Source organism: Peromyscus leucopus, chromosome 13 (genome assembly GCF_004664715.2).
Source record: "Peromyscus leucopus breed LL Stock chromosome 13, UCI_PerLeu_2.1, whole genome shotgun sequence".
Lineage (NCBI taxonomy): Eukaryota > Metazoa > Chordata > Mammalia > Rodentia > Cricetidae > Peromyscus > Peromyscus leucopus.
In genome coordinates, this window is record NC_051074.1 from 44,485,198 (window position 1) to 44,507,952 (window position 22,755).

Sequence of the window (22,755 nt, forward strand, 5' to 3'; positions counted from 1 at the left end):
ATCATTTGTTTACATCAAATGTTCTTACTTTTCTTTCCACTCCTATACCCAGACACATATGTATTATAAATGTGTTTTGGAAGCCTAGACCCTTAATTTTAATAGAATTAAATAAGTCCCTGGGGTTCCTGACTTAATTTAAGTGAGATTAACAGGCAGCCATCTCTCTTGTATAATCTTAGGCTTTTTCCAGTTTTGATTTACACAGAGTTAAAAGAAAGACGCAATGTGGTGAAGGTGAATAAGCATTTTATTAATAAGAGACTCAGAGACTCTGGGCCCAGGTCTTCTCATATTTATATTCATGACATGTGTGATCCATTCTGACAGGAAGGGAAGAAATAAAAAATGTTCCTTGCAGTGCGGGTCAGCATGCCCTTTTCTCTAAGCACAGTCCTATTTACTCAATATTTAGTTAGAGAGAAACAAATATCTCACTGTGAAGTTAACCTTTTTTGGCTCCAGTAGCTTCATCATTAGCATCTTGGCATTAACAAGCGTTTTTGGCTATGAATACCCATAAGATGCGGAGTGTTTGAGCTTAGGAGAGGTGACACAAAAGAGGTATAAGATGATACCCAGAAGGATCTCCAGAACAGGAACAAGAATTAACTCTTTAGAAATAGCCAAAAAATCAAAATAAAAAAAAAGAGAGAGATCCCTAGCTATACAGGATCGGGCCTTGTTTACTCAACGTCCTAAAGGGAGCTTAAAAACATTCATGTCTTGTATAATAATTTGATACCATAACCAGCATCAGATGTGGTTTGAATATCACAATGTGATGACAGAAAGACATGCAAGTGTTTTGCCTTATTAGGCAAACCATATTGAGAGTTTTACCCTTTCCCCTGGAGATTTTATGCTTTAAAAAGGGATCATTTGGCAAGGAAATTAGAGAAAGCTTGGTGCTGTTGCTATTCTAGTCATTTCATTAGCTAAACGAAGGATAGACAGTTAAGATCCGTTTTATCTAAACTCCCTGCTAAAGAATACTACCAACCTGAAAACTGGTATTTTTATTCTGGGAATGCTAATATTAAGATAAGCTAATGGATGTTGCTGAACACACATTACAAATCATTTTGCATTTTCCTTCTAGCCGGGAGCAAACTGGCAAAAAGCAGTTGCTTTCCATTTCCCTTTCAACTTTTTGTGCCACAGTAATATAAGGACAGCCGAATATTTTCTACCATATATTCTTTTTTTTCCAGTCTGTTTATTTTTATTTGCATTGTTGTTTACCCACATGTATATCTGTGTGAGGGTGTCAGATCTTGGAGTTACAGACAGTTGTGAGCTGCCATATGGCTGCTGAGAATTGAACCTGGGTCCTCTGGAAGAGCCGTCAGTGCTCTTAACCACTAAGCTATCCTTCCAGCCCCTCTGCCATGTATTCTCTACATAAACCTTCGCATTCTATCTCAATTACCTTGTCTATCACCGTCAAAGAATGTATTAAAAACATTATCTCTACATTCCAAAACAAGAACAACAGAATCTGAGGGTCTAACTTTTCCCATAGTTAGCTTGGGATCTATTTTTCAAGGACAAGAGTTAAGATTGAATTGGATCAATAAAACGAAAATTGGGGATCCCAGAGAGAAGGTTCAGCAGTTAAGAGCTTGTGCTGCCCTTGCACAGGACTCAAGTTGGGCTTTCAGCACCTAAGTCGGGCAGCTAATGACCACCTGTAACTCTAGTTCCAGGTTGACCCGATGCCCTTTCCTGGCTTCTATGGGGGCCTGAACTCATGTGCACATATCTAGACATAGACACATAATTAAAAATAAGCTAAATTTTTAAAATTTTGCCTTTACTGTTATAGTATATTGCATTCTGTGATTAATGACAATTTACTGAGGTACAGCCTTACCTAGTTGTCTTGCTTCTTTCACTGAATTTTTGGCAGATTATTGTTAAAATGATACCTTTTGCATTTTGCCTGTACTTTTTCAAAATTTCAATGTCATTTTCTCCAAGCATGGGTACACTAATATTTTCCTCTGCGTTAATTGACAGGTTGGATGATCGATGCTGACAGCAGGCCTAAATTCAAGGAACTGGCTGCTGAGTTTTCAAGAATGGCTAGAGATCCTCAAAGATACCTGGTCATTCAGGTTAGTCATTTTGACTTTGCTGAAAACATCCGATCATCACGTGACCACGTGAAACAACTTAGGAACTAGTGGATCTGAATATGGTTCTATTAATTGAGACAAAGCAGGCTGGAAAAGGCAAATACCACATATTTGCTCTCATGTGCATATCATGTGTGTGTGTGTGTGTGTGTGTGTGTGTGTGTGTGTATGGTATAGGTCACAAAACTAGAAAAGAACATGAGAAAGGAAAAAAGGTCTTAAGGGAAAGGTAATTGGGGACAAGAAGGTAATAGAATACATATGACATAGAAGTAGAAAGACTACTTAGAAAAGGAAGGGCATGATCATCCAGGTGAGAAGAGTGTAGAAGATTATACACAAAAGCAAAGTATGAGTGTAAATGCCATAACAAGTCCATTAATTTGTATGCTCATTTTATAATTACATATGGATTGTTTTATTGGGGAGTGTATAGAACTCAAGCAATAACTCAATTCAAATGAATTGATGATTATTTAATTAAAAGAACAGACCAAAAGAACATTCTTCCAATCAATACTAGGAATCAAATAAATTGGATCATTTAATCGATGTATTAATTTTCCTGTTGTTATTTTCACCTAAAGCCTATACACTTGTACCTTCAGTATTCTCAGTTATCTTTCTTCACAGAAAGGAACCTTTACCTTCAAGTAGACTGCCATGAAAACAAAAGCCAGACTTTAGGAGATTGCGATTTTTCAGTCATATTCCCCACAAGTTAACTTTCACAAACTGAAATTGTTTACCAAATATGACAAACTTTTGGGAAAGTGAAAAATACTTAAGAAATGATAAGTTGAACAGAGTTTAGCAGAGGTTTCAAATCTCTTCCAAACTCACATGTTCTCCATGTCATTGTACAATTTTTGAATGTCATCACTTTGACAAGGCTGCCGTTATACTATAAGACAAACCATGGGTGTCTGTGTCCTGACTATGTAATATCAGTGCAACCATGTTCAATAAAAGTTAATGTCAATGGCTTCTCATTGTCTATTCTTAACCAGGCACTTCCTTAGCAGTGAACTGTTATTCTCAAATCTGAAGTGGATTTTGCCACCCTTGAAGCATGCACATCACCTGCCCTCATTCTTTTTTTAATTGTAGTTGTTATATTTATCACATTCTTCTTGTATTCCATTTCTTACCTTTTAATATCTAACCACAGTATGGGATTCTTTATCACTGGTAGTTAAGCTAAAGATGTTTTTTTAATGAGCACATGGATTCTCTAGCTGTTTCTTTTTCTGTTATATAAACTTACTATCAAAACCTCATGTTATGAAGGAAAGAATAATGACCTGTGCATTTCTTATGGACAATCTTTCAGGGTGATGATCGTATGAAGCTTCCCAGTCCAAATGACAGCAAATTCTTCCAGAATCTTTTGGATGAAGAGGATTTGGAAGATATGATGGACGCTGAGGAATATTTGGTCCCCCAGGCATTCAACATCCCTCCTCCAATCTACACGTCCAGAGCAAGAATTGACTCCAATAGGGTAAGAAGTAATTATACACAAGTACCATGCTATTTCTGAGAAATAATTTTGTATTGTAAGCATTAAAATTTCCAAGTAACTATACATCTAACTATTGCAATTTCTATATTAAAAGCACACAAATTATATGCCAAGCTCAAAATAGATATAGGTAACTGAAAATTAAGCATGGACAATGTACTATGTACTCTGAGATATCACCATTTCAAAAGAAGTCATCTTAAAAACAACTTTTAATTGCTAAGAACCAAACTAATAAAACTTCATACAGTAATGAAAACTTACCAATTAGTCTTTTACTGTTCTTTGTTTAATATATTATAGCATTCCATATTAATCAATATAAGTACAACTCTTTTACTCATGGAAGAAACATTCACTTTTCTTCCAAGTGAAATACAAACACTGAAAAGTGTGTGAATTTTTAAACCACAATTGACTATATTTACAAGCCGAGTGAACCTTTACTAAGACATTGACCTAAGTTTCAGCAGATGCTTCTGAGAATATTTACATTTCAAATATTAACTCCATGTCCGTGAATACCAGTTTTTCACTAAATGCTGTCAATCCATCTGTTTATTTTTAAAGAGTCACTTGTTGGGACTAGAGAAATGGCACTTACAAGTGTGTACTGCTTTTGCAGAAGAGTTCAGATCCCAGAATCCATGTCAGGCATTGTAAAGTCCAGCTCTCAGAAATCCTGCACCCTCTTCTGGTCTCTGTGGACAGTAAACATACACAAACAAATATATTCATTTAAAATAAAATATATCTTATTTAAATATTTTTTTTAAAAAAACACTCAACTTATGAGTGCCTCTGAACATGAGATGTTATCACACACTGGAGAGTCAAGAAATTGCTGTGTAACTTGTGATTTCAGAATATATCCAGGCACCCTGATAGCAAGGAAATGAACCAACCTCAATGCCCATCAACAGATGAATGGATAATGAAAATGTGGTACCTATAAATAAAAATGGAATAGTAACCAGCTATAATGAAAAATAAAATCACTAAATTTTCAGGAAAATGATGCACTTGAAAATTCTAATATTAAAGGAAGTGACCAAACTCAGAGGAAAAGAAAAGAAAAACCTGCATACTTTCTCTTACATGTGGATCCTAGCCTATAATGCATACATGCATGTATTAAAAATATGTAAGTGTGAGTATAGGATAAAATTTAGACAAGAAATTAAGAGAGGGTGATATTAGGCGACAAGGAAGGACAGAATATTGGTAAAAGAACATATGCCGTTAACGAGCTACGATTTTTCTTTTTTCTAGCTTCATAGTTTTCTTCTTTTTATGGTGGATAAGTGAATTCAACTTTCTGGGTATTGAAGTAACAAGAACCATAAATACATAGATGGATGATAGATAAATAAATAAATTGTTCACAAAAGTGTAAAGCCCTAAATGAAGCAGTAATGCTTCTGACTGGCCATTCTAACTATGTAGTAGCTGACAGAGATGGACTAGAACTGGCCTAGTATGTGAGGAGGTTCCTTAGAACAGCTGTATGGTGGTTTTGCTTGTGTGTAAATTAGAAATGTGTAATTTGATTAATTTTTTATTGTGTCTGGATCAATGGAAGAGCCACAGAGCCATAGAATCAGCATACAGCTTGGCAAGTGCTACTATAATAAACTATTTTTTGGCCATTGGTGAGTGTGGAAGTACAATGAGTTTAGGTCTAGACAATATGTCTTCCACTTACAAGACATAAACATGATTCTTGATTGAAGCAAATTTTCCCCTTAGCATCTCCATCTCAAAACATTGTCACTGTAGTAGAACAGAGTGTCCTAGCTCTCTTGGACACAAGCTTAAAAGAAATTTCAAATTTCTGGTCATTCCCTAAGACGGAAGTAACTATTTCAGACTGATAGCAATAATGAAATAGTACCTAGATTTTACTCTTCAACACATGTATGTTAACAACTTTTAGTCCCTGTGACAACCCAATGATGTTACTGTATTATTATCATGTCTTACAAACAAGAAATCTGTCAAACAGAAGTGAGGTGATAAGAATGATGTCGCATGCCTAGCCAGCAGATCAGAGCCTTTTGTCTCTACAACAATGTGCCTCATCATTAAATATACAAATTTATTTCCATGATATGTTTGTTATTCTTGGTATCAACCTCAGTGCCTGGGACTTGTCAGTAAATATCCCTAGTAATTTTCTCATAAAATGAAACTCATCTGGTTTACATTTTTTAAACTTTTTCCTCCATTGGAATGATTTGATGCACAAAGGCAAAGTGAAGTGAGTCTTATAAACACACCTGTAATCTCAGCACTGGGGAGGCTGAGGCAGGGGCATTTTGTGAATTCAATGCCAAACAAGATTAGTAGTGATTTCAGTCCCTGCCTGGATAAATAATGAGATCTTGTCTTAAAAAGCAAACAAAGGAAAAACACATAGGAAAGAAGAAGGGAGGGATGGACAGAGGGAGCAAACATCAAGACCTCAGTTTACTTTTCTATGAAAAAAAATGTAATTCCAACCCAAACTGAAGATGTTTTTATGGTCCCAGTAGTAGATAACTTAATAGTTTGAAAATTTGGTCCATAAGCCAGGCATGGTGGGACATGCCTAAGAATCCCATCACTCGAAGTGGAGTTGTGAGTTCCAGGCCAGCCTGGTCCACAGAACAAATTCCGGGACAGCCAGGGCTACACATAGAAACCCTGTCTTGAACAAACAAACAAATAAATAAGTATATAAATTTAGTTTATAGAGAGAGTGTGACTCTCAGTCTTTGTGGGAGGTAGGGAGTCTGTAGGTAAAAGAGGGGAACACTTTCCCTGCTCTCTCTATAGAGCAAAATAACCCAATTTCACTATTGTATTTATTGTTCTAAAAGACAAATTCATCACTTTTCATTTCAATAATCAATTTTCAAGGAAAGAATTTTATTTCTTAAAGTGAAATGCTATCAAGATATCAAGACTAAGGCTTGATTCTTTTTCTTTTTATAAGAATCCTGAAATTCCAAGTTTTTGTTCACTTTAATTTATAATGCTTAATGCAAGGAATTCATAATGACAGTTTAAGCTAACTAAACAGAACTAGACAAAGGAGAAATCACATGGGGAAATCCTTGACCTTTAGTCTTTTTCTCTTCTGCATTTTAATTTGCTACCTGCAAACTCCTATTTCCTTTTCCAGTGTTTGGAAAAGGAATTGTGCTTAATGGCACTTATCTTGGAGCATTAAAAAAAACAAACTTTTTTTTTTAAGAATTGTGTGGGTGTGTGTACACGCGCATGCACATGTGCCCTGTGTTGCACCTGTGGGAACTCAAGAATACCCTCAGGTGGCATCTTCACAGTCCACCTTATTTCAGACAGGCTGTTTCATCCACTAATGTATATGCAAAGCTCATGGGGCTGTGATTCTCCTGTCTCCAGCTCACATCTCACTATAGGAGTGCTAGGAGTATAAACATGTGCTGGTGTACCTGGCTTTACATTTGCTCTGGGACCCAGCTCAGAACCCCATGTTTTCACAGTAAGTGTTTTGCCCACTGAGCAATTTCCCCAGTTCATTAAAAACCTTGCTTGTTTATATTGCCATAATTATAAAACTCTGGCTTTATATAACTCTTATTTAAACTTCTAACATGTATAAATATTATTTCCATCCTTGTCTATAATGCTGTTACTTTATTTCAGTTCCTTCAATTTTAGATACTGTGGTCAAGTTATATAAGAAGGTACTGTGTTAAAGCAAATAAGGATGGAATGTTTATAAATATATTTGATAAACCTTTAGTACCAAGTAAGTACTCAGTTTTTAAATACAAAATATAGTATTCTATATAGATAATTCAGTAATGTTTTGGTTCTTTCTATAGCATTATTTTCTCATTTTTAAATTAACACAACCCTACCCATCTATGTGTATGATAGATAATTAAGAATTACATTTTTTCTAGTAACAGGAAAGTAAACATCTCTTTTAGAGTGACATGGTTTTTACTTTTTACTTTTTTAATTGGCCAATAACATAAATACTCATATTTTCTTCTCACGTTTGCTACTCATGACAAGCGTGTTGATGTGTTTACTCTCTGATTCTGTGTATGTTTCCTAACATCAAGCAAAATACCAAAGCAATCTCTTCTGTACCATGTCAGATTGTTTTAAATTTTATGAGTGGGCCAGCAAGATGTTGCAGCAGGGTAAGGCCCTTGCCATCAGAACTGATTACCTGAGTCGGATTCCCAAACCTGCGTACATGGTAGAAAGAGAGAACCAGTCCTCGAAAGTTGTCCTTTAACCCCCACACATACACTGTGGTCCACACATGTATGCATAGACAAGCTGAGTAAATAAATGAAATGTGAATTTTTAATTCCATATGTATTTTCGTAAATTGTAACTTTAAGACAATGAGTAAATTAACAATACAAAGCTGATGGTTTTCCAGAACACTGGTAGAAATAAGTTTTAGAAACACTAAAATATTCTCAGCTAACCCATAGCTGATGCTACTATTATTAGCGATAGATGTACAATGGTCTTAAATATTTTCATCAAAATAATGTGCCCACAACATCTACTCTAACATTACGTAAACAAGAGAACCTGAGTAGCAAATCTTGGTTCTCTACGTACATAAAACAGAGGACCTAAGGGTAGAGTTACTCACTTCTTACTACTGGCTGAGCTTCTACTTTGTTTCACTCACCATATACTATAATACCATCAAAAGAAACTAGACGGTGGGCTGAAAGGATGGCTCAGTAGTTAAGAGCACTTGCTGCTTTACTGGAGAACCCTAGTTCAGTTTCTGGCATCTACATCAGGTGTCTCCCTTTAACCTTCTGGAACTGCAGTTCCAAAGGTTTTGATGCCTCTGGCTTCCTCAGAAACTTGCACTCGTGTGCACATAAATATGTGCACAACACACACGCATGCATGCGCACGCGCACACACACACACACACGCATCCCTACATAATTCAAAATAATAAAACAAATACATTAATTAAAGTAAATTGGAAATCAGACATGACATTCTAGAACCAATTGAGGGCATGTCATTTAATCAGGCTCATGTCATTTTCTTTTTTTTTTTCTTTTTATGTCATTTTCTTTAGTCATAAGGATGTTCAGGTGGATCATGTGTAATCTCCTCATATTAAAATTACTTTATAATAGATTGGTATTTTGAGAAATTATATTCCAGACATATGCATTTTTTTTGTTTTTTTTTGTTTTTTTTGGTTTTTCGAGACCGAGACCGGGTTTCTCTGTGTAGCTTTGTGCCTTTCCTGGAACTCGCTTTGGAGACCAGGCTGGCCTTGAACTCACAGAGATCTGCCTGCCTCTGCCTTCCGAGTACTGGGATTAAAGGTGTGTGCCACCACCTCCTGGCAGTATGGGCAGTATGCATGTATTTTATTCTTAGGAATATTTAGATAGAGAATGGCCCAAAGCATTTTGAGTTACCTCAGTATACAACCATTGTCCTTAAGTGACTGGATATAGAAAAGAAGATCCTAAAGACAAAAGTTAAGGAAGCATCTCATAGCATCTTGTAGGTAATACAGGAGGAAGGTGCTAAATGGCATAGGAAGGTAACTCTTGTTGCAATTTACCAAGGATCAATATTAATTCTAACAACAGCTACTTGTTGATGATAAATGATTATAGTGTCTGGGTATTGGTTTTACATTTTGTCCTAGATCTATAAAGTTTTCCTGCAGTTTATCCTTGACAAGATGCTTGAGGTTTTTTGTTTTTAATCTATTAAACCAGAAGTAGTAGCTCTCTTTTTTATTAAATTTCATATTGCTAGCTACCTTTTTGTCTTAAGTAGTCTTTACTCAACAGCTAATCTTTTTGACTTGCTCAGCATATTATAGATAGAGTAAACAAATTGATATATTTGAATCAGAATAAATAAATTAATACATTTGAATATTTCTTATGGGATTGGCACTATGTTGGGCAGTGAGAATAGGGTTGGGAAAGGATGTTCTGTCTTCAGAGAGTCTCATTCTAGTTGAGAACATTATAATATGAGAGAAACATCAGGCATTGTAGGGGAAAGGAAAGACAATCCAAATCAAGATAAAAGATTGGAGGAAGTCATTTTAGCCATGTCTTTGTGAAGAAAGAGCCTCAGGCTCAGACCAGGGTCAGTCGAGAAATGAACCAAACCAAACCAAGCCCAACATCACATTAGGCATATGCGAACTAGTTATTTTTAACATCTTAGTTTTTATAATATTTTTATATTGTGCAAGTTCCAGAACTGTATTATCAGAGGAGCAAATAGTCTGTCTTTCATTTTTCTTGTTTTTTTTTTTCCAATGTTAAATCTTGGTCTTAAAGGTTCCTTCACTATCTCTAAATGTTCCAATTCCAAGCAAAGAACTTTTCATCCTCTCTGCAAAGTACTTTAGGATTTCCTTTCTTCATCTTGGCACAACTCTACATCATCACTTCACAGAACCTATTGTGATCTCTCCCTAAGTACACATGTTTAGCATTTGGTTTTTGGTTTTTAATTATTTCAAGGGAGCTCAATTTTTCTTTCTTCTCTTCCCTTTGTTCCTTCATTCCTTCTGTCAATCTAGTGCTAGGGATCAAACTCAGGACCTCATGCATCTTACACCAGTTTGACCACTGAGCAACACCCACAGACAATGATAGCTTTTTATGCTTATGTAGTACTTCAGCTTTTTCCTTAAAAATTTTAATATGGAGTCGGTTGGTGGTGGCACACACACCTTTAATCCCAGAACTCTGGAGGCAGAGGCAGGCAGATCCCTGTGAGTTCAAGACCAGCCTGGACTACAGAGTAAGTTCCGGGAAAGGCACAAAGTTATACAGAGAAACCCTGTCTTGAAAAACAAACAAACAAAAAAATTTAATATAGCCTTTGCATTGTACCAAAAACAACGGTATTAATGATTGGTCTCAGTACCTGAGACACCAATTTCTGCCTCTTATTTCCTTCCTTCCTTCCTTCCTTCCTTCCTTCCTTCCTTTTTCATTCTCTTCTTCCTCCTCTTTCTTCTTCACTTTTACAGTACACTTTTGTATTCTTTTCATGAATGGGAAAAACTTGAATGGTGTATTTTATTAGATCTCTCTTTATATGGTATATAATCCTATTGTCATTATCAGTTTAAAAATGATTGAACATTTGTCCTAAGAAATACCTTCCTCATTCCAGTTGACTGGTCACTGCAATTTACTTTTCTCCACTCTACATCTCACATGCAAAAAAAACTGCCCAGAACTGCAAGCATTATTTTAACACATGTCTCTCGAAGTATTTATCTGTTGGAATTTTTCTGTCTCTGTTGGGAAGTTCGGATGATTTGTTCTTTAGAAATACCATCTTTCCTATAGATGATTGATTTTTTTCTCTTTGAAAATAATGTAATATAAAATTGCACTCATTTTCTTTTCAAATTTGGGAGAACTATGGAGAGATTAAGAATTCTTGATGTGTCTGATTTTATATTAACTACATATTTAGAGCTGAGCATTTCATCCACACACTTGAGGACGGAAAGATGTTCCTAGTCGATATCAAAAGTATTTTAAGAATGAGTTAAAGTACATTAGTTCTTGCCTATAAAATTCCGTATTTTCACTTACATCGCAATATTCTCATTACATAACGACAGCAGGCCCTTTGACCATAACCTTTCCTTTCCTCTCGCGTTCTGCTTCCACACCCTCTCTTCGTCTTCAAGTGTATGCTTTTCTCTAGAAAGTTAGTTTACCTAGAAATACTTTGAACAGAAATGTAAGCAATGTTGTTAGCCTTTAGTACTGGTATAAAGAACTCTAAGCACAGCGACCGCATCCCCGTATTAGGAGGTATATGCATCAGCAATTGTGTGTTCATGAATGATCAGATCTCTAAGAGACCTAAAAGACATCTTCATCTTTATGGATGTGGAAACTAATACTGGGAAGAGCCAAGATTCACACCCCAGTGTCCTTGCTTCCAAGAGAAGGATGCAGAGCCCTTGCTCTAATCTCTTGGATCTTAATCTAGTCTTCTTTCTTTTCATTGGTTCTGTTTGTTTGTTTTGGCTGGTGAAAGCCATGGAAGTCTTGATTTTACTTCCAGTCTAATGAGATTTAGTATCAACTGGCTTAAAAGGCTCCTGCTGGGAGTGCAATGAGAAGCCAGAGCCCCTGCTGCTGCTTGCCTCCTCTGTTTATGCTTCTGAGAGACTCCCTGTAATCAAGAGTTAATGGTTTAGGAAGATCAAATGGAATTGATAGAGCCAAAATCGAAGCACAAAAGCAGGGCAATGGTGTCTGCATTTGAACTCAGTAATGACATACTTGGCACCAAAATGATCTTCACAAGTTTAGCAGATGTATAGAAATTTACCAGTGCAAACCTAAATATAGCTACTACTTATTGATCGCTTATTTCTATTTGAAACTCTACTCCAAGCTATACACAGATTACCCTCTACCTACACAACACAAGTAGAAAGTGATACTGTTCCCTTCTCAGCCAAAGTAGAGAATACAACAGAAAAGCTGCCAACTGCTATGGTAAATAGTGAGATTTGAACCCGTCTGATTTGTTCATGTTTTTAATTCTTATTCTTCATTGGTAAAAGAAAAGGAAAGTCAAATTACCATCACCAATAGGTAATGAGTAAATTATAACTATTAGCCTAAATATTATCCAAATGAAATTATTTGAAATTTAGCACAGACTATAAGTTTCTTCAATTTTTAAAAATGGTTGTTATAATTTTTATGAAATCATTTTCACAGCCTACAAAGTGATATTTTGAAAAATGCTGTTTCCTTTTCCCCATACTGCGAGAGGCAATGTAATTATAAAATCATGGAGTCACTCATCTTGTCACAGTCGCCCAAGTAAGTCATGGTTGATTAGTGTTTTAAAGGTTGTCATCATACAGGGCATTTTACTGTTTTGAAAGAACCTTCATCGTTCAATAGCTGAAACTCCTAATCAACTAGATGACTTGGTATCTTTGTTGAGAGTTTAGCTATTCAAAAACTCAACCACTGTTACATCCCATGACACCCAATGTGTCATGTGAGCTGCCTATAAGATAGAAAGGTTCACCTCAAGAGCACCTGATACTAGCCACTGGTAGCAACTTTCAGTATGAGACTGGGGACACTACCAAACAAACACACTCCTCCAAGAGAGTCCACACATGCAGTAGACACACTGGTTTTCTGTGAGAATCTGGCTTTAAAAGCACATTTCAATGGTATTTATAAAGCTGTTTTACTCTTAGCAACTGTTAACTGGCACAATAAGTCCATGAGCAACCAAAAAGATTTCTTCTCTTCATCGTTAAATAGGACTAAAGAAAATCAGAGTCCAAAAGGGAAACAAAGAGAATGGAGAGACAGCTAGACATGCTATGTAGATTGATGACATTAATGAATGTTTCCCCTAAGCCATTTAGATGGTTACGTTTTAGTGTGATTGCCACCAGATTCAAAGCCCTATTCTAAATTAGTGGACACATCTCATCAAGTAGTCTTTTCTTCATGGCACAGCACATAAGCAAGCACCATTATCAATTTCTTCATTTCTTATATAATGGAATCAGGACATTATCATCAACTTCTTATTCAGATTTTTGGAAGGTTATTTAATTTTTATTTATTTATTTATTTTAAAAATCTATCTTTATCTGCCAGAGCTCCCTGTCTGGGCCAGCCTGCTATGCTGATTACTTCTGCAAAGGCTTGAGAAAGTGTTGTTCTATTTCATTCTCAATAAGTATTGATGGCATTTTGAGAGGTTCAGAGTATCCTTTGATTATTCCATGAAATGGAACAGAGAAGATGGCTGTGGGTAGTAGGGGGTGGGTTTGCTCATCAGGCTTCCTTTGTGAGCTTTCTGCACTTGACCGTACCCCCAATCACATGCATCTCTTCCCTTGCTCACCTGTGTAAATGGAAAGTTCCCTTCTCAGTTCAAAATTCTGACATACCAGAATGTTCTAAAGAGGGACTAATTTTACTCTGTAGCTTTCACTGTAGCTGAATGGCTGTGGACCAGCCTTTCATTATACTCAAGCAAAAGCTGAATTAAGAGACCGCTATACCACTGTGGGAAAATTTCCAAACACAAAGACCATAGTTCTTGTTTCAAAATATTCTAGATTGTGTGAAATAAGTACAGCAAATCACATAGGGGAAGAAATTGGAAGTTCAACCCACAACCAATTTGTTTTGCTTTTTCCAAAAATAATCATAGCCATTGTTTAATAACATACTGAATTGTTTTTCTCTCTAGAAGAAAAAATGCTTAATATTCTCAATGTATTGAAATGTTGAGATGTACATAATTCATATTCACGGCGTGCCTGCTCTAGCCTATTTTCAGTTGGAGCCAGGTGCTGTGGTTCTGTATTAGAGAGATAGGCTATTGGATATTCCATAGTTGAAATGACTAATACATTCTTTTACTCTTAGTAATTGCATAGATTTATAAGAGTGTGACATTATGCAAAGAGTGAATAATAATACATATACAGATTGCTTATAATTCACTTGTCTCGAGTACTATATAAATGCCTTGTACTAACTAGTATATTTAATCTCCTGAAAACTTTGTGTTAGTTCTTATCTTTTTACCACTCCCCCCCATTTTCCTAATTTTTACTGTTCTTAGCTATCCACTATTCTGTATTTTCTCATCTTTTTGTGCATGTGCAAACTGAGGCATAACTTTAAATTGTAGGGCCTAGCAGCTGCCTCAAAGGGGGCTGTGACTCACCACAGTGGTGCATTGCTTCTCATGCTGCCTCTGAGATTCCATTGTTACTTTATTGCTGCTACAAAGTCAATTCTTAGTCCTCTTTATCGATGCTGGAGATCAATTCCAGGCCCTTGAACATTCTAAGCGAGTCATTTACTGCTGAGTCGCCTCGACAGACAGTACTCAGCATAGTAAAGATGAATATATAAATGAAGAGTTTGATTATTTATTTATTGTTAAGTGTATGGCTGTTTTGACTACATGTGTGTCTTCCCATCACATGTGTGCAGGTCCCTGGAGGACAGAAGGGGCATTAGATCCCCTGGGTCTGGAGTTATAGATGTTTATGAGCTATCATGTGTGTGCTGGGAATCATAAATGGGGACCCTGGGAGAGTAAGCACTGAGTCACCATCTCTTGAACTCTTCAGCAAAATATTTTGACTTCTTGAACCTTTGAATCACCAGATCCTCATGCTGTTTGTGGTCTTCAAGGGACTATCTTAGTAAGAGCTGTTTATCTATCAATACAGAAAGAAACATCCCCTTGCCTGTCTTAAATTATGACGATTTCAGGCACATAAGAACAAAAAAAATCATCTTCCGTTGGTAATATATTTATCAATCATTAAGGAATCTGCTGTGTATCTAGTTCTAGAAATGCATCCGAACTTGCCCGGAAAACAATTGACATATAAGAAAGCAGCCAATAAAATTTAATGAGCAAGTGTTATAATAGGGACAAGGAGTTCATAAGGAACTGTTGAGTGAGGGGAGCTTTATTATAAGGGACACAACAAGGTCATTTCGGCTTCTGATAAAAAAAATTCTGACAGCATTTTAATATGTTAACTAAAGTAGAGATGGAAGGAATCAGAGGAATAGCATGAGGACTTTGATAAGGGTAATGGCTTTGAAACAGATCAATGGGATGTGGATATCCATTGAATAATACAGAGTGATAAGGAGATGCCAAGTTCTCTAACTGCAATTGAGCAGATGTTAGCCTTATGAATGTTATGGGTTAGTGTACAAAGTAAGAAGAGGAGAATATGAAAATTAATTGATGTTTTGGAATTTAAGTAGACATCAGCACTAGACTTTCAGAATGTATGCCTAGAAGGCCAATGAAGTTGTCATGATTGGGAAGCCATTTTTACATTGTTTCATGGCATTTACATTGCTAGTCCTTTTTAGTAGTTTCAGCATAGCATAGCGCTAATGGAGAGCAAGTAAATCATGAGCAAGATCAGGAAGTGAAATTCGCTTTGAAATATTCTCTCCTACAAATGGAAGTATACTGGTGAGAAAATGTTTATAGAAGCAATTTAGTAGACATGTTTTTATTTCAGCTTACTTTGTTTTACTACACAATGGGATAAGATATCTGACTGTCTATATTTAAATATGGCTAGCTTATATAAGTTTGACCTTTTAACTACTCAGTTTATTATTCTCCAAAACTGTGGATAAGTTCATATGTACCAGGGGATATGTGGGGGCTCAGAGCAATTATATTTACAGAACACTTCGAACTAACAACTCAGTAACTGTTTGCCCTTTCTCTTCCTACATTCCAATTTCCCCACATGGGGCTCCTCTGCACTCTATTTTTTCCCACCTCTTCTTTGACTTACCTCTCAATCCCTCTTCCATCTCTCCAATAACGCAAGTAATTCACACTAAGAATTTGTGAATTGATAGATATGATTGGAAACAGAAAGGATGGACTTGGTTGAAGGATCACATTATAGAGTGTACATGCTCCTATTCAACTCTTTTTCTTCATTGCCTGCCCGTGCCAACTCTATTTCCTTAGAGATTCAAATTTTCCTTTGTCTCCTATATTACAATTTTCCTTCTCATCTGAGGGCTTGCACCCATATGTTAAATTATTCACTAACAGCTCAAACATTCAGGACTTAAAATGTTTTAACAAAGAAGTTAATTGTCTCTCAGGAATGATTTTATTCTCCTGATAATAACAAGTTTTCAGTTGTATTATAATTTTCAGATTAAATTGAGAGACACTAGGAGACTGCCAGCCTATAGACACTTAGGATAGAGCAAGGCTATGTAAGGAACAAAGGGAACGGGTGGGTCACTAGGAGAAAGGCTGAATAAGGTTTCAATGAGGGCTGTTTTGCGACAGTAAAAGATGAATGAAGATCCGGTAAGTTTAAGGATGCCTCGAGATGCAAGATATGGCTTTTTAGAAGTATCCACTGGATGTGTGATGCTTCTGCCCCGCCGAGCAAACTGTGAACAAAGGAGAGGAGACAAGAGATAGGAAAAAGTGAGAATGTGGAGCCGTTCCAAAAGCAAGTACAGAAGCAGTGGGATGTAAACACTACCTGGAGGATCAGCACAGTAACTCATTAGGGCTTATAGCTAAGTTCTTTCCTTTAGTCTAACTACCTATGATATGTAATTACATAAATATGAGCACTGTGTTCCTGTTAGGGGCAAAATGTTGTGCTAGGCTGTGTACATGCATTCCTACAAACTACACAGCTGACACAAAGAAGAGGTATCTTTATCCTATTTTAGACTAAAGAAATTAAGGTTCAGGTTTTGAATAGCTTGTGACATATCTAGTAATATCTAGTAAGTAAACTCAAGATGGAAATCCAGATTAAGCTTGCTTCAAGGTAGTTACTAGAAAAATATAAAGTATCTAGAAATTGATCTATGGAAAGGAGGCAAGAGAAATGGCTGACTTACAGAAAGGAATCAGGAAGAAACAAAAAGGCTGTGGGCAAAGAAAGGAATCATTTTAGAGTTTATAATGGCAGTTTTTGTAGTGTTCAGGTATAAGCATGTGATACTTAAAGAGCAACTGAGGTAAGATCACAGCCAAGAAAGACACTCAGAAACAATAATGCATTGGTACTGAATGGCACTTATCCAGAAATGACTGTGCAATCCAAGTGGCATGACTAGGCATGAGCAATCTAAGTATTGGACAGTGCCTCCAATGACTCTAGAGAATACTCAAGTGGGTAAGGACCTGTGGTAGAAGCGATTAAGATCATCCTCAAAAAGGGAAGAAATAGAATGAATTTTGGAAAGCTGTGATCCATCATATTGTAGAATATTGGTTCTGGCTCAGACAAATTATGGAATGATCATGTTCCACTAAAGAGAACTGTTAAGGAAGACCCTGTATGTGCAGGGAACTACTGGAGAGTGTGTGTGGTTGCTAAGGCATCAATGCAGGAAATATTTTCATAAACAGGGAAGACACAAATCTAGGTTTTGTGAAGATGGATTCTATTGTGTGTTGGAGTAGAGTCTAAGGAAAAGGAGATGGGACTGGAAAGATCGCTCAGTGGGTAAGAATACTTGCTAGTCTTTCAGAGGACATGAGTTTAATTCCCAGCATCCACATGGAGTAGCTCACAACAGCCAGTAACTCTCTCTTCAGGGATCAGACATCCTCTTTTGGCTTCCTCAGGCTACCACATACATGTGGTCTATGAATATAGGACATATGGACATATACACACAAAAAATAATGAATTTAAAAAGCAAAGGAATACAAAATGAACATTTTTTCTGTTCTAAAATGCATAAAATCATAATCATATGAACCCATGACATAGTTACTACAGAGCCCTGGAAAGAACCTGTCATGGAAGAGCTGAAAGCCTCAGTTCCACTGCTTCAGGGTAAACCACTGTGGGTCAAAAAGATGTGAAAACAGATGAGAGAAAAGGCCTAGAGAGAATTCATGTGCATCTGTTTTCAAATCACATGTTAGTGAGCGCTTCCTTTGGGACTTCTGATATTTAGAAACTCAAGATGAATGGCATGGACCCTGGAAGTTTAATATAATAATATGAACCCTTTATTTATAACATTTCCTTTCTCCCTCCTGGAGACAGAATGGTCCTGCACATTTTAAAATTTTATTTGTGGCCTGATAAACATTTTATGAGTGCTCACCTGACTCTATATTTAGGATGAGCTTGCTGCTTGCTTTTGCTCTTCTCTTGGTCAGAATTTCCAGGCGGGAGCATATGAAGGTATTGCAGAGCAAATAATTTAAAGCCTGGGTTTGTGTCAGGCTCTCTCAGACAGGTCTTTTCCTCCTGCGTAATTGGCATCTAGTATGCTTCTGGAGGACCACAGGCAGTAGGGACTCCAGAATTGTGTTCTGTTGCTAAGATTACTTCTAATTGCTTCCACTTGATCTTAGGTCACCATTTAATAGGCATTTCATAGGTAAGTCACAGAAATGATCAAAATCCCCTCTTTGCATTTGTTACATTGGGTAAGGACATCTAAATTTATCCGCCCCAATCTGAGCTACTTGGTACTTTTATTTATCATTAATGTTTAGATAAGTAACATTTGAAGCAATTGGATAGGTGAGATACTGTTAAAACTGGTTGGTTAATCCATTTAAGGAACTGTTCTCACAAATCTAATGCTGATGAGGTAGACACAGTATTTAAATGTCTTAAATATCTTGGCAAGAACAACAGCCATAATCTGTTTTGTGATTTTATTCATATGATTAAATGTTAATATTTCCTTTTTTTCTAAAAAAATCTCTACCCTGCCTTAAATCTTCCCTTAAAAATAATAAGTAAAAGCCAGGCAGTGGTGGTGCACACTTTTAATCCCAGCACTCAGGAGGCAGAGCCAAGTGGATCTCTGTGAGTTCAAGGCCAGCCTGGTCTACAGAGTGAAATCCAGGACAGGCACCAAAACGACACAGAGAAACCCTGTCTCCCCCCCCCCCAAAAAAAACAAAAACAAAAAAGGTGATAAATAAAACCAAGTATGGTGGCTTATGACTATAGTCCTGGAATTTAAGAGACTGAGGCAAGAGAATCACAAGTTCAAGGCCAATCTGGGCTATATAGCAGATTACAGAATATCCTGGGCTACAGAGAGAGACCCCTCTGAAAATTAACAGTAACAGGAAAATTAAAATTATAAATAGTATTTGTAATAATTACTTGCTAAAGAAGGAAGTGACCTGGCAAATATTCCAGAAGCTTACCTTATCTGGCAGGCACTTTTTGATATTTCTTTCCTAATCATTGCTAGAAAGAATGGGGTACAGATGTATGTATGAAAATACCTCATCTCTTTGCTATTTTTCTCAACTCCAATTATTTTTATCAGATATTAATGTCACAAATATAAGTGTTGTTCTATAAATTGGCTATTTTCTTTTTAAGATTTAGCTTTCTTAAAAATCTTAATTGTAACTTTTAAATGTTTCAGATCTTAATTTTATTATAAAGGTAGCCCTTAGAAATTCTCTTTCTACTAGAATCTGTATGAGAGTGCAAAAAATCCCTACTAGTTTTCTGTCTGTCTCTGTCTCTGTCTCTGTCTCTGTCTCTCTGTCTCTCTGTCTCTCTGTCTCTCTCTCTCTCTCTCTCTCTCTCTCTCTCTCTCTCTGTGTGTGTGTGTGTGTGTGTGTGTGTGTGTGTGTGTAATGAAAATATCAGTGCTCACAGGGAAAAAAATTTGATCTAAACATCTGGGCAGTGCTGCAGACTTCTCATTGGCCTGTTGGCAATGCTTCACTATGAATGCTGAGGCATATTTCATTAGATTTCTGTCTGCATACTTTCAACTGTTCAGTAGAAGTGAGTCAAGAAAATCAAAGTCAATGTGCTCTCTACAGAAGTGGGAATTTCTGTTGTTTGGGTTCTACTGACTCTGGCCCTTATCCAAAAGAAAAAGCAGAAATAATAAGGATTTTGTTTCTGCTTACTATTATCTTGACCATTGGGTCTTCCAATTAAGTTATTTTAGTTCGTTAAGCATGTTAGTGTCAGGCATTGATGGACACTTTTCTGTGGTCAAATGGTCAGGAAATTTTTGATTGTGAGTGTAGCCTTTAATGGCAGAGCCATCTCTGCAGCCCAAAGGCCAAGATATTTTAGTAGACCTTCCTGTAACACAAATTGCTAAATGATCTTATTAATAAAAAAAAAAAAACAGAGCCAAATATTGGGGTGAAAGCTGAAAGATCAGAGAGGCAGAGAGCAAGCCCCTAGTTAGTACCCCTATGAAATCCTCTACCAAAAGAGAGAGTTCTTGTTTCCTCATGCCTTATATACCTTTCTGTGTCTTGCCATATTACTTCGGCATGTATCATTCCGAAGCAAACACATGAGATCTCAAATCCTGGGATTAAAGGTGTATGCCACCACTGCCTGGCTCTGTTTCCAGTGTGACCTTGAACTCACAGAGATCAGATGGATCTCTGCCTCCCAAAAGCTAGGATTAAAGGTGAGTGCTACCACTGCCTGACCTCTATGTTTAATATAACAGCTGGTTTTGTCCTCTGATTCCCAGTCAAGCTTTATTTGTTAGAGCACAAATAAGTAATCACCACATTTCCTCTTTTTTAAATCTAAAATAAAAAAGTTATAGCTAATGTAAGAAAAGCTATATACAATAAATACAATAACTATATACAATAAATGCAGGCAACAAATACATCAGCAATGTCTAGTTCATTTGCATTTGACAAATTCAGAGAAAATATTCTATTATCTATCCTATTTTGGTGAGTCCAAAATGTACCTAATTCACTTTCTATCCTAACTTGTATTACCAACCAAAAACTATCCTTCGATGTCTTTCAACTACTGTTGGACTATAAGAAGCATTGCATTATTAGTTTTTAAGTCAATATTTTGAAATATTAAATGATGGATTACTCAAAATGCATTCAACTTCAGTTACTTATCATGACTTTATTTCCATCAATGATTCCAACCATTTTGAAAGTTGTCTCACGTAACATTTGTGATTGAAATTTTTGGAAAAATAATCCCTACCACTCCTAAACATACGGCAGCTGTGGTCATATGCACAAGATGTGCACAAAATTGGGTCCCTTCACATTTCATCTTAGATGGGAGAGGAAACCATAAGGGACCACCCCTACCTGATAGACTATTGGAAGTTAACAGCTATTGGAGTTATTGGGTGTCATTTTCTTCAATGGTACAGGCACTCATAGTTGTCTTTGCACCATCCATGTTTATGTGACAAGCTCTATACTCATTGGGGTGCACACACAAAAAGACATGAGAGTAAATGCGGGCCTTGTGGAGAAAGAGTTCCAGTGAAAGTGGGAGAGGGTTGAGAAAGGGGAATGAAGGAGTGAATATTACCAAAATTCATTTTATAAATATATGAAACTATGAAGGCGTGAACAGTACCGAAGCTCAATATATCAATATATGAAACAACCATCAAAAATATAAAAATGAAGAATTGAATCGAGAAATATAATACAAATGTTTCCCCCACCCAAAAGAACCACAATAATAATAACAATAACAATAATAATAGCCACCACTATCACATATCCTTGTAGCAGTATAAATTTTCATTCTCATCTATAAAAATGTGTATTCATCTGGTCTGCATCACCTAGCATGACTTTGTTTAAGTGACACTTAAAATATCCAGCACTCAGGTCTATTTTCTGTTACTTAAGAAAAAAAAAAAGCACACTTGTTGCACCCTTACATGCTCTCAATTAACTTGGTCAGAGATATTTGAGACAAGCATGAATAAAGAAAACCAACCAAATAGGAAAGACATTATTCATCCTATCGCACAGGTAAGCACACCAAGCTTTGCCTAAGGCCCTTGATTGGTGGTGGGGTTGTTCAGCAGCAGTGCTTTTCCATAATTAAGGACTCTTCGGCAGCTGCTTATGCCCCTTACTTGAAGCACACACTATAATCCTATTTAGAATTTCATTGTCCTGCATCTATTATTATATATACTAATGTGTGTGTATGTGTGTGTGTGTATAACTTAAAATGTAAGATATACACCATAGTGTGGAAATCTAAGCTAGATGGCATGTGGAACTAACAGAGAAAGGATTAATTTTATATCTACTGTAAACATCATTATCCTCAAAGTCTGTCTTTCCTGTAATTCATTTTCTTAATTAATTAATAAATAAATAAATAAATAAATTTTTTTCTAGCCTGATCGCAGTTCTCCCTCCCTGCCTCTTCTCCTCCTAGTCTCTAATCCCAGTCTTTTCCCCCACCCACTCCTCCTTCTTTCTCTTCAGAAAAGTGCAAGCCTCCCATTGGTATCAGCCAGCAATGGCATAGCAAGCTGCAGTAAGTCTAGACGCCTCCACTCCTCCTAAGGCTGAGGCAACCCAATAAAAGGGAAGGGTCCCAGAAACAAGTAACAGAGTCAGAGGCAGCCCCCACTCCCACTGTTAGGAGTCCCACAAAAAGACCAGGCTACACCACTGTAACATATATACAAAGGGCTGAGGTCAGTCCCATACAGTCTCCCTGGTTCAGACTCTGTGAGCTCCTATGAGCCCTAG

The 22,755-nt window shown here is 36.7% G+C and overlaps 1 protein-coding gene across 4 annotated transcripts in view; it reads left to right on the forward strand.

Annotated features, from left to right (window-relative positions):
• The window catches only part of Erbb4 (erb-b2 receptor tyrosine kinase 4), a 1,086,504-nt gene that overhangs the window by 1,037,263 nt on the left and 26,486 nt on the right, over window positions 1-22,755 (forward strand). For all 4 annotated transcript variants that reach the window (XM_028870095.2, XM_028870094.2, XM_028870096.2 and 1 more), the window contains exons 24-25: window positions 2,023-2,120; window positions 3,475-3,645. In XM_028870095.2, coding sequence (XP_028725928.1) covers window positions 2,023-2,120; window positions 3,475-3,645 — 269 coding nt within the window. The remainder of the gene's footprint in view (window positions 1-2,022; window positions 2,121-3,474; window positions 3,646-22,755) is intronic.